Source organism: Falco rusticolus, chromosome 2 (assembly GCF_015220075.1).
Source record: "Falco rusticolus isolate bFalRus1 chromosome 2, bFalRus1.pri, whole genome shotgun sequence".
In the NCBI taxonomy this organism is placed as follows: domain Eukaryota; kingdom Metazoa; phylum Chordata; class Aves; order Falconiformes; family Falconidae; genus Falco; species Falco rusticolus.
In genome coordinates, this window is record NC_051188.1 from 113,938,637 (window position 1) to 113,950,247 (window position 11,611).

An 11,611-nucleotide genomic window follows, 5' to 3' on the forward strand; every position below is an offset into this window, starting at 1 on the left:
CTCCGGGCCAGCAGGCCCTGCCCCCGGCCAGCAGGTCTCCCCCCGGGCCCCGTCCACACCACACCGCCCCGCCGCTGGCCCCCGCGCTGCCCCGTCCCCACGCCGCGCAGCGACCACGCGAGGCGCCACCCCCACGGCGCATGCGCGCCCTGCCCGACGGCGGCCGCCTGGCGCCCTGGTGCATTCTGGGTAATGTAGTCCGGCGGGGGCGGCAGGCGCGGGCTTCCCATGGTGCGCAGCGGCCGCCAGGCGGCGCGGCTGGGCCCCGCTTCGGGCCCCGGCCCTGAGGGAGCGGGGCGGGCACCCCGCGTTGGAAAAGGGCAACCGGTGACCCCGCCCGGCGGCAGGGGCTGGCGGTGGCGGTGCCGCCGGGGTGGGCTGGGCCCCCGAGATCGGCTCTGCGGGGCCGTGGATAGTTAGTGCTCTGGTCTGTGAGAAGGGCTCGTTCAACCGCACTAACTGCTTCTGGGGGGGGCCTCTTTAGCGGCTCCCTGCCTGGAAGTCCTCGGCTACTCCCAGATACGGGGGTCATCAGGCGCTCCTAATCACTCAATTACAGACGCATTAAGGGAAGATTGAGCAAAAGAGCGTGCAACCTGCCACAGCCATGAAACGGGGGCTCAAAGGGTCCAGTGAGGCCTTGGGCACCTGCCAGCACAAAGAGGTATCGGGCTGCCGCCATCTCAGGAGAGGTGGCCTCCCGTTCCCCTTGGGATGAGGGCACAGGCTGCATGGGGATGTAAAAACATTTGGAGTATGTCACTGGCCAGCTAAATTGTATTTGTCTTTTAAAGATGTGGTAAAATTTAGCATCTGTTGAAAGACTCCTCAACGCAGCCTCCCAGTTGCCTTTCAGCCTTTGTGGTTTCTCCAGCTTTTAGCCCTTACTTGGATCTGTAGAAGTGTAGACAAAGCAATAAATCTGCATAACGAGTAATTAAGCAATCAGCAACTGAGATAAAAACAGTCCCTCCTTTAACTGACAAGTTTTATTGGGTATGTAGGGACGTACATAAAACAGTGTCTTAACAAGCTTGCCTTGGCCAGCTGTCCCGGGAGCTTGAGGGTTGTCTCTGGTGAACTACACAGGTGTTTGCTTGAGCTTTGTTCTAGTCTCCTCTAATTTTTTTTCCAGTTACTCAGTGCTGGGAATGCCTCTGCTTACTCAATGGGTTGATTTTCCTCCCCCAGCTGTTACACTCCTTTACAAGGGCTTTTCTTCCTTATCCCTTTTCTGGTTTATTTAAAAGGGAGTCTTAAAGTATCACACAATGACAGCTACTCCGTCTTTTGGGGAAGGGAAGGGTCCGTCACGGGTTCCCTTACACTAACCTTCATGCGTGATAGCTACAGACTGCTGGTCTACAGGTGTACTTAGGCAAGCCCCCAGTGATTACTGTGTTTTACAGGGGAGTTAAACATCAAATAGAGTAAATCTCAGCTACATGTTACTTGCCAAAGTAAGTGGTGCATCAGGTGCACAATTGTAACTTTGATTTCTTCAAAAAGGGAGTGCATATCATCATCTGTAAACAAAATAACATTAAAAATAGCAGATCCATGGATGTGCACCCATAGTTGTGGTTTTTTTTTTTTAATTTCTATTCAGAAAATCTTTAATTTATCTAGTCTGGGTAAGTTTGAATCAAACCTAGCAAGAAGTTTGTGACAACAAAGGGTTGCTGTTCCTGGGCTGCCCTGATTGTGTGTTGGCAGTAGCTCTGATGGCCGTTTTAGTCCCAGTCAGTCATAGGTGTCCTTGAGCCTCCTGGCAGAAAGCTCTTCTTTCTGCATCCATTTTTAAGGCTGCCTAGCAGATTTGATTCAATGCAAGAAGCTCAAAGCAGCAGTTACTACCAAGACACAATATGAATACCTTAAGCTGGAATCCTCCCAGAGTACTGGCACATACTGTAGTCTGAAGAATGTGTATCCTTGAAACACAAGGATGTTGCCCTGAACTACTAAAAAATGGAACATGACACAATGATGCTGCTGCATTGTTTGGCAGTTTGCTTATTTGCTTGGTTTTTTCCAAAAGTACGTGCCTAGATCAGGGCAGCTGCATTTCAGCATTGACAGAGCCACTGCTTGCTTTCCAATTTTTCAATCCGTCTGGTGTTAGTTTGCTTCCTGTCATTTTTTTCCCCTGAAATGTAACGGAGGCATGGAGATACTCAGACCTGACTGAGTGTGGTCCCGGGCAGCCTGCTCCAGCTGAGCCTGCTTGAGCAAGGAGTTGGACTAGATGATCTCCAGGGACGCCTTCCAACCTCAACCATGCTGCGATTCTGTAATTCTCGTGTTAGACACTGTTTCGGGGGGAAGGGGGGAAAGCTTTAATACTTCACATCCAAACCAAGGGCTGTCATTATCTTCTTGGAAAGCACTGCAGTTAACTTTTTGCAGTGTTAACAAGCAATCTTATCTAGGCTATGGAAAACTGCATGATTGATCAAGATGAAATACTTGGAATAGAGTTTCCTGTCAAATAAATGGGCTTGAAGAAGAGTAAGACAGCAAACTGCTCTTGTTTATTTCTCTTTCAGCAGCTGTGCAGAGTGTCAGTGCTCTACATATGAGTGATTAATGTATCACTCTGCACCAAACGCTCTTTCAGTGCAGGTGAAAATGGTCAATCAATACCTAAGTTTAAGAAACAATCTTCAGTGGGCAACCACAATCCTTCAAATGTCTTTAGTAAACTTAGTTCCTTCTATTCAGGAGGCAGTTTTGCTGAGTGTAAAGGAATTACTGTAGAGGCTGTTGGGGAGGTATGGCATTCCTTTCAGCACTACCATACCAAAAGAACTGCAAAGCTAAAGGTTAGCTAAAGCTTACTGCAAATGGAAGAAGTTATTCCCATAGGTAGTGCTTCTCCTTATCTACTGCCATTTCCACAAGGGCTTTTGCATTTCTCCAACAAGCTCCTTCATTAGACATGGGGGTTTTTTGGTCATTTCAACTATTTAAGCATGTGCGCTTTTTAAAGACAAAATACTTCTAACACTAAAAGCACAGAACCTTTTAAACTGGTATTTCAGCTTTGTCAACAACAAAAGAAGGAAAGGGGACTTCCAAATCACTATGCAGCTGAAGTTCAAAGTCATCAAACACTGAAATTGCTCTGAAGTAGTGAAAATGGAGCCAAGGCTTGACAGGGTGGTGCTCCTGGACTAATACAGCTATTTTGAGATGCAGGAACTTTTTTGATAGCATCCCTCTACATTCAGGCAGTTGCATTTTAATAGTTACCTAGTAAATGCTGGCTTACCATTTATATCAACCTGGAGACGCTTTGCTGCTTTCCCTTTTCCTTGAAATACGGTCACATTATCCATTTTGTACACGTTATTGCTTTATGCATTTTTAAGACAGTCAAACCCTTTTCTGAAGATTTCTCCCAAATTAGTAACTTTTAATTACTGAATTATCTGCAGGATGCTACATGCACGGTAACCCATAAATGCCCACACCTTGGTCACAGAATCACAGGAATGTTAATTGGAAGAGACCTCTGGAGTCCAACCTCCTGCTCAGAGCAGCACTGTCACCAGCACCAGCTCAGGTCAGGCATGGCTTTGTCTAGCCATGTTTCAAAAACCTCCAAGGATGGAGACCCAGCAACCAGGATTACCTTCCTCTTTCATTCTTTTGCATCCATTTGTACTTTAGTTGTGAAAGATCAGTAGATCTTCAGCCCTCTGCACTTCTAAGCAAACGTGCTACGTGCTACAAGCAAGACAAGGATACAGCAATGTGCCTGTCAGTTGTACTGTTTTGTACATTGACGGGGCTACGTTTTCCCTTTCGTTCTATTTCAGTATTCCCATCTTATTTTGTTGACGACCATTTCTCCATCTGTCCACAGCCAGTGAAATTACAGACTGCGAGTTTAATGAGCCCATATCAATCATCGCTTCTCCAACAGAAAAAAGTCCTTAATGCAAATTGATGCTGAAACCTTAACAAAGCCTCAGCATGACAACACTGAACCCCGTTCATTTCTCTTACTGCAATTCCCGTACAGTTTAGGGCACACAGCCACTGAGGTTTCTGACTCAATTCAAATCGCTTGTGCCTTGACAGCAATAGCTTGAAGTGGAAAGGGAATCAGGAGCTTTGAGAGTAATCTTCACCGCGTTAGTAGGGAACATTTCCAGATTACTGGAAAACTACTCCTTCCTGTGCCTTCACCTGGGTCCTCGTCTCATGGCCAGCCTGTTTAGTACCACTGCAAAGCACACACCACGTATTCGGGTGGTTTAGCTCCTAGAAGGGCTGGGTAATTTTCCTGTATTATCACCCTCGAGCAAGCGGTGGCTTGAAAAAAAAAAAAACCAGCAGCCAAAATAGCAAGAGTATTATGGGCTGGGGTACAGGGGCCGAGGTGTAAAGCTGCTCGTTTTTACAGTCTCACGGAGTGAAGTGTATCTGCTGTCCCCTGCCTGTGCCCGTGGCCACAGGGTGGCTTGCTTCCTCAGTGTTCAAACCCACTCCCGGTCCCCTCCTAAGGTGGCAGGGAAACCCAAATGTCACCACAGCAAGAAAATGGCAAACATCCGGGTCACCACAGCAAGCAAAGCTGTGCTCTCACAGGTGGCTGGTCCCTGTCGGGCTTGAGGCGCAGCCCCTGGGAATCGGACTTCTGACCAGGGAATGAACGCACCCTCCCCACGCCAGCAAGCAGCAAGCTGGGATGGTGCTGGAGGCCTGTGCCAGCTGGTGTCCCAAGGTGGCCAGGCTGGTTTATACTGGTAAGCAGTAACGTTGTGGGGACCGCTCCAAGTGCAGAGCCATGCCAGGAATTGCCTGGGGAGAGGGCTGGCTGGTGCACCCTGATGTCACAGCTCTCCAGCGCCAGCAGTTGCACCCCAGTGCCCTGAAGGGGGTCTCCAGGCTCTGGGCTCAAGTTCAGGACTGCAGAGACTGGATTTAACCCTTTCCTACATCACCTACTGCGTAGGGGTAACTTCTCTAACATCAGTGAGGGAAGAACTCCTTGGCACACCCGAGCTCTCAGGCTTTCTACATTTCATGAAAGCACGTGTAGTCATCTACCATCTTCCAGCCACACATGGGTTACGCGGAGAAATTAAGGCCAGCAGGCAGTGTGCTGTAAAACCAGGTGTACGTTTCTTCCTCCAAATGAAGCTGTTAATTGCACACCACAGCAGCCCCCTGCTTCCCCCCCCCACCTTGCCCAGCACCGTGTCGCTCACAAGGCGCTGCCGCGTGTCCTGTTTTCTCCCACAGACAAGTACAACACCCCCCACCTGCTTCCCTTCTGCCCCAAAGCTGCCCGACCGCCCCACGGCAAAGCGCTTTAGCAACTCCTGCACCTGCGGCCGGGCCCCGCAACAGCAGCGCCGCCTCCACACCCGGCTGGGCAGCCCACCGGGAGGTGCGGAGCAGCTACGCGGCCAACACGCCAACCCTCCCGCTCGGGGCCCGGGTGTGGGCGGCGCTGCGCGGTGCCCCGGGGGTGCGAAGCCTCCCGCCGGCTGCCCGCAGCCCCGAGCCCGGCGCCTGCCGCCCCGCCCAGGAAGCGCCCTTTGCCCGCGGAGCAGGAAGCGGCTGCCGGCGGGCGGCGGGCGGAGCGGCGCCCCGCAGGTAGGCACGGCCCGGCCCGGCACGGCCGGGGGACAGGGCAGCAGCCGGGGGGGGACCGGTGCGGGGCCGTGCCGGCTCTCGGGGAAGGCCAGCCGCTCCCGGAGCCGGGCTGTAAACCCCAGCCGCAGCCTTTGTCTGTCGGTCCTGCGGAGAAAGGAGCTGCCCGGAGGAGAAGCACAAATGCAGCTCGGCCCGGGGGGGGTCCGGCCTGCCCCTTTTGCGGACCCCGCTAAGCTGCCAGCCCTGTCTGCCTGCAGCCCCTGCCTACCACGCAGTTTCCCCCCTTCCATCGCTTTTCACCAGCCGCAGGGCAAATGCGTCTCTTTTCCCCGGTTGCACCCGCTGCCTCTGATGGCAGTTGCAGACAGGCAGCTGTGCACCCCTGCTCGTTCCCAAAATCCTCGTTCCCAAACGCTACACCGTGCTTGCCCGCTCCTGCGCACCCCTTGCCTTTGGGTGCCGTGCACCCCGCGGTGGCCTTCCCGTGCCTGCCGCAGCACCCCAAGCTGGGCAGGGGCCAGTGCTGCGGTTCATCATCAAATCTGATGGGCCAGGGAAGAGGAGGCTCTCCTTGCACCTAAGAGAAACGTGCAGCTGTGTAATTAAGTATTTTCTGTGATAAAACTGCCTTCACCTTTTGATTTTACCGCAAGCATTATCTATCCCAGACAATAGCTGGGGAGAGGAAGATTTGAACGCTTTCTTCTGAATTGCAGGTTTGTGCTGTCGTGCCTGGTTTGACGGTGCAGAGAGCACTTAGCCGCTGACAGCACTTCAGGAGCACAAGAAGCTGCAAGCATGGAGCTCTGCACTAGGATGAGTCCCATAACTTCCACCGCTTGGTACGGCCACGGGAGGAATACAGAGCTGAGTGGTCGGAAGAGAAAATAAATAGCCAAGGTAAAAAACATCAATTCTAGGACCCAGCTGCAAAATCTATACGTGCTCTCATAGTACTAAAGGCAAGGCCCCAGGAACAGCACGGTATGTTTGCAAAGCCCCTGCTGGAGGTCCAGATTGGATACCCTTCGTATCTTGTTTTAGTGAAGCTGTGGAGATTGCCTGCAGTAACCCCCACACCCACCCACCCAGACGTACTCGCTGTTTCGGTTTCCACTTTCAAGTAATCAACCAATACGCCCAAGGATATGCTTCTGCTAGTAGCAGATGAAATCCCTGAAGGAACGTCCCCTCTGTTGATGAGGTTTGTCCCCTCCTTCCACAGAGACATGACTGTGATTGTGGGAAAGAACGAAACTCCTTCTTGCTCCATACTAGCCTATTAATTGTATAAAGGTCATCCGCCTTCTGCTGAGCTGCCATAGCAAATCTGAGCATAGCAGCATGTGTCAGCAACAACCCAAGCTAGGAAATTTTTGTAGGGTCATAAGCAAACTCTTCCTTCTACCTTGTCTGCTTGCTTAGATGTTTCCCTGGGTAGTGAATGTGGGATGTTTGTCAGATGCTGGTGCCACCTCTTGAAATGCTGAGGGATTTACTCCTCCAAAGTTCCTGTTTGTTGACAGCTTTCGGAGAGAAACCCTGCTGTTTGTGGTTAGCTGCCTGGGGGAAAGGTCTGTGTGTGGACACAGGTTTGACTCCTGCTCTAGAGTGGGGGTGGGCCATCTGGTACGTATTGCAGCATGTAAATAGCTTGGTTGGCTTGTACTGCCAAACTTGCAGCAGAAGTTATCGGTAGTGGCCAAGTCCTGAGAGCTGTAGGGCTGCAAAAAGCAACCTCCCTTTGTATACCGGCTTGGAACTGCTGGAAATGATCCATCTGCAGGGATGGTCCACTTCAGCATTCAGCTAAAGCAGGGGCTCAGATTATTAATATTTAAGGTGTGTAAGGCCTCTATTTATTTATTTATTTATTTATTTATTATTTTGCACTGAGGCTTCTTTTTTGCTTGTCTGATTCTTTCTTTCTTCGTGGTTCTACGGTTCAAGATTGCAGGCTTTCTCTTTCGCTTGCTCCCTTTCTTTCTGTCTGACTTTGCCACATAGAACAAAAGACCTCAAGAGTGGTGGTTTTGTAATCACTGGCATCCAAGGTCCAAAACTCTTCCCTTCATCTGAGTTGTCTCCTTGATTCTGACACTATCTAATCCCTCATTACCCATTACCTGTTGTTAAATAGCTGTTGGTGACGGACGGAGTCCAGGACCAGGCACCCATGGGTTTACAGTGTTTGTCTGAACCAGCACCCATCTGTCCAATTAGTAAATTCTGTCTGGAGCTTCAGTGGTTGTCCAGAGGTATTGCTTGTCCAGAGAGATTGGGAGCTTGAAGCAGAGTTCAGGGAGTACATTCCTGAAGTGATGCAAACTAGTATTAAGTAATTGTAAAGATTAAAAGGGAGGAAAAAAGTAATACCTTAAATGCTTTAAAAATATTCCCATAAGTGATCTCAACTTTAGCTGTGATGCATGTCAGTCTCTGGTCCTAGATTCATCCCCATGTCATCCTTTCCCTGCATCTTTGAATCTTTTTAAAATAAAGTGGGATTTCTCTTACCATTGTATCTTCTCTGTCCTTCTGCATTTTTTCTGCAGCAACTGCTAATGCCTATCCACTTGATACTAACAGCTGTTGCTTACTGTTTGGCTGGTTTTGGCCTTAAAAGAGTAAATACTGAAGGAAAAAATCTTGTCTTTGGTGCTGATGGCATTCATAAGAGCACCGTGCCCAACAGTTGCATTCATGGCGGTTGCTGGAGCTCAGTAGGGATGCCAGGCTGGGAACTAACACAGGCCAGTTAGAGCAGACAAGATATCAAATTGCCTGTTCTGTTGTTTTTTGCTGCCTCAGCCTGAGAGTCTTGGAGGAGAGAAGAGATGAGGCAGCAAGTAAGAAAAGCAAGTTCTGGTGACTAAAGAGACGTTTTTCCATTTGAAATAATCTTAGGAGAGTAATTAATCTTTTGAATGTCATTATTAAAGGAATGTAAGTATGGCTGGGTTTTGCTCTTTGCTCACACCTGTATCTACTGTTGCTGTCAACCAGTTCTGAGTCCAGCACGTCTGGTGTATGTCCTAATGTATATCGCTTATCAGAAGAGGGGCAACTTTGAATCTCCTTTAGGGAAAGTATCTGACACCAGATACCTCAGTAGTGCACAGGCTGTCCATAAATGTTTGTTCCTCAGTTGACTTCATTCTTTTATGCAGCCACTCTCTTTGTTCCCCATATCAGGAGGGGCAGTAGATTTTAAGATACATGACAAGCTCTTGCTGAATATTCAACTACAATTACTTTTGCTTGCTTTTCTAAGAAGGATTCCAGGTTGCTGAACCTGACGTAACTGCCCAGATGGACCAAGGAGAAGAACAAGATCATGAGGCTTTGGAGGAGACGTACATGGGTGAGGAATAAGTTAGATAAGTTTATAAACACAGAGTAGGCAAAATGCTCTTTGAGCTACCTCAGTGTTATTTAAGCCACTTTATTTTGTGCACCTCGTATTAAGACCTCTCTTTCCCCCTCAGGGCAGGCAGGCAGCCTGCCTTTGTCAGCCTGCTGTTAAAGAGTATGTGTAAGAAGACAGAATATTGAAAAGACAAAAGGTGCAGATTTCTTGGGGACACGGAGACACCTGTGGCATTGGCCTTGGCTCTGCTGTTCATGGCATGTCTGCTCTGGGTTGCAAGAAGAGGCCGTACAGCCTCTCCTGCAGCTAGGTTTCCGTTTGCTCCTGGTCTTCCCTTTACTGCTTCTCCTACACAGTGCAGACCAGGCTCCCTAGAATAACAGCTCGCCTGTTCTCTGCTTTGCCACTTCTCGGTGAGAATCACAGTTAAGAGAAATACTTGGGGTGTTTTTTCCAGGTGGTGAACTAGGTCCCCTTCCAGATCACCTTGCAAGTGCAGAACTGCAGGACATATTGGCAGCAGGATCCACAGGAGGAGAGGAACAGTTGGGGGATAGCCATGGATGTCAGCGCAGTTCCTCAGAGGCTCAGCAAGGTGGATGTCAGGAGGAAGAGGAGGCTAAGCTGCCTTGCTCCGATATCAGCCTGCTGAAAAGACAGGAGAGAAGAGTAGCAGCAGCCTCACAGCGAGCCCCTCGTGCAGAGCGGCCCACCATCTGCTCCGAGTGTGGCAAGGGCTTCAGCCGGAGCATCCACCTCATCCAGCACCAGCGAATGCACACTGGGGAGCGCCCGTTCCTGTGTGGGGAGTGTGGCAAGGGCTTCAGCCAGAGCTCCCATCTCATCCAGCACCAGCGGGTTCACACAGGCCAGAAACCCTACACCTGTGCTGAGTGTGGGAAGAGCTTCAGCCAGAGCTCCAACCTCCTCAAGCACCAGCGCATCCACACCGGGCTCAAACCCTACGTGTGCAGCGAGTGTGGGAAGATCTTCAGCGACAGCTCCACCTGCATCAAACACCAGCGTATGCACACAGGTGAGCGGCCCTACAAGTGCCCAGCCTGCGGGAAAAGCTTCAGCCAACACTCCCACCTCCTTCAGCACCAGCGAGCCCACGATGGCATCCGGCCTTACGCTTGTGGGCAGTGCGGCAAACGTTTTGGGCAGAGCTCTGATCTCATTAACCACGCTCGTACGCACACTGGCGAGAAGCCTTACAAATGCAGCCAGTGCGGCCGGGGCTTCAGTGGCAACTCCAACCTCATCAAGCATACCCGCATCCACACCGGGGAGCAGCCCTACCGCTGCACCCAGTGTGGAGAAAGCTTTCGGTTCCAGCCCCAGCTGGTCCGCCACCAGAAGCACCATACAGAGTAGCTGGTGGAGAGGAGAAGACCGTGTGGACCGTAGGCAGCTCCCTGGCGTTGGGAAGACACACAGCTGCTCCCTGGACACCTCATACGGGGCATGAATTTTTGGGGGAGGGAGCCCTCAGAGCCTGCCCCCTTTTCTTCCAGGTAGATCTGTTTGTGAGCCCTGCCCCGGCCCGCGAGCAAAGCGGGAGGCTGCTGCCAAACGGACTGGTGTGTGCACTGTGGTGCCGTGGCTGTTCTGAGCCCCTCCTGGGGGTGGGGAAAGGAAAGGTGCTTATACACTATGGTACATTCAAGGCCAGAGGGGAGAACGTAGAGATGTTCCAAGTATCAGTGCCTTTTTCTGTTATTTCTAGTGGGGAGTGATTTTTATCCCGGTAAAATCCAGCCTAAATCTGTACCTGTTTTCTGTACAAGATGTCTGGGTTTTCCCTCGTGGTAAGGCCACTGCTTGGGGTAATCGCTCCCCTTAGTATCCACATCTCCCACTTGTCGGTAGTCTTAGTTTTAGTTGGTGGTAGCATCTATTTATTTTAAAACCCCGCAACACTGTGCTGGGTGCCACTGTGTACCGTGTTGTGGGCCCAGCTGATGCTCTGTTGGGGCCAAATCTATGGAATGGTGGTTTTGCTGCATTGTATGGTTGTTAAATTTACAGTTCCAAAAATTACGCTGTTGTCTGACAGCTTAGTCCTCAACAGCAATTAAGTAAATTAACATCCTAATTGGTATTTCTCTCAGATTCTTGTTTAGGTGCTTGTGTGGGTGGCACTTTATGAATGTTTTTATAAGGCTTTTAAAAGTATTTAGGATGACTTTTTTAATTGTGATCTTCTAATTGTCAGTTGATAAACAGAAAAAGGATGACATTTGAAAAATAAGCTATGTCAAACTTTGATTTTATATTAAATGTTAAACATTTTTTCTTGCATAAAACTTTTTAACTGAAACACTCTTCTTCTGAGTTGTTAATGATTATGAAAGAGGTAATTCTGACACCGATTTCTAGAATTTCTGTGGTATTTTTGCAAGTGGTATTGACATCTTTAATAATGACTTTCTAAGGAATATGGGGGAGGCAGGATTCTGAGAAAGCAGAAGGAACTGACCTCTGAAGAGATGTTCTTCACTTTCAGGAGGAGAATACTACTACTGGGAGTTTGTCCTTAAAAGGAATTCTAGCTCAGGCGACACTTGGTACGGGGGAGTTGGGAACTGGCAGTAATAACAAAGATGTTAATATCTCTAGCATGGA

At 49.8% G+C, this 11,611-nt stretch overlaps 1 protein-coding gene across 2 annotated transcripts; it reads left to right on the plus strand.

Annotated features, from left to right (window-relative positions):
• Positions 1-5,561: 5,561 nt before the first annotated feature.
• LOC119143617 (zinc finger protein 70-like) lies at positions 5,562-11,302 on the plus strand. 2 transcript variants are annotated; one of them, XM_037378045.1, is made up of 4 exons: positions 5,562-5,613; positions 6,330-6,513; positions 8,888-8,977; positions 9,441-11,302. In XM_037378045.1, exons 3-4 carry the CDS (start codon positions 8,926-8,928, stop codon positions 10,358-10,360), a joined length of 972 nt encoding a protein of 323 aa, XP_037233942.1. In that variant the 5' UTR covers positions 5,562-5,613; positions 6,330-6,513; positions 8,888-8,925; the 3' UTR covers positions 10,361-11,302. The 2 variants fall into 2 exon arrangements, with proteins under 2 accessions (XP_037233942.1, XP_037233943.1); XM_037378046.1 differs by having other exon boundaries at positions 8,891-8,977.
• The last annotated feature ends 309 nt before the right edge of the window (positions 11,303-11,611 follow it).

Bases quoted from the DNA above. Each gene is read 5' to 3' on its own strand.
- LOC119143617 (XM_037378045.1), top strand. From the start codon at position 8,926: ATGGACCAAGGAGAAGAACAAGATCATGAGGCTTTGGAGGAGACGTAC. The intron at 8,978-9,440 runs GTGAGGAATAAG...TGTTTTTTCCAG, and splicing joins TTTGGAGGAGACGTACATGG to GTGGTGAACTAGGTCCCCTT.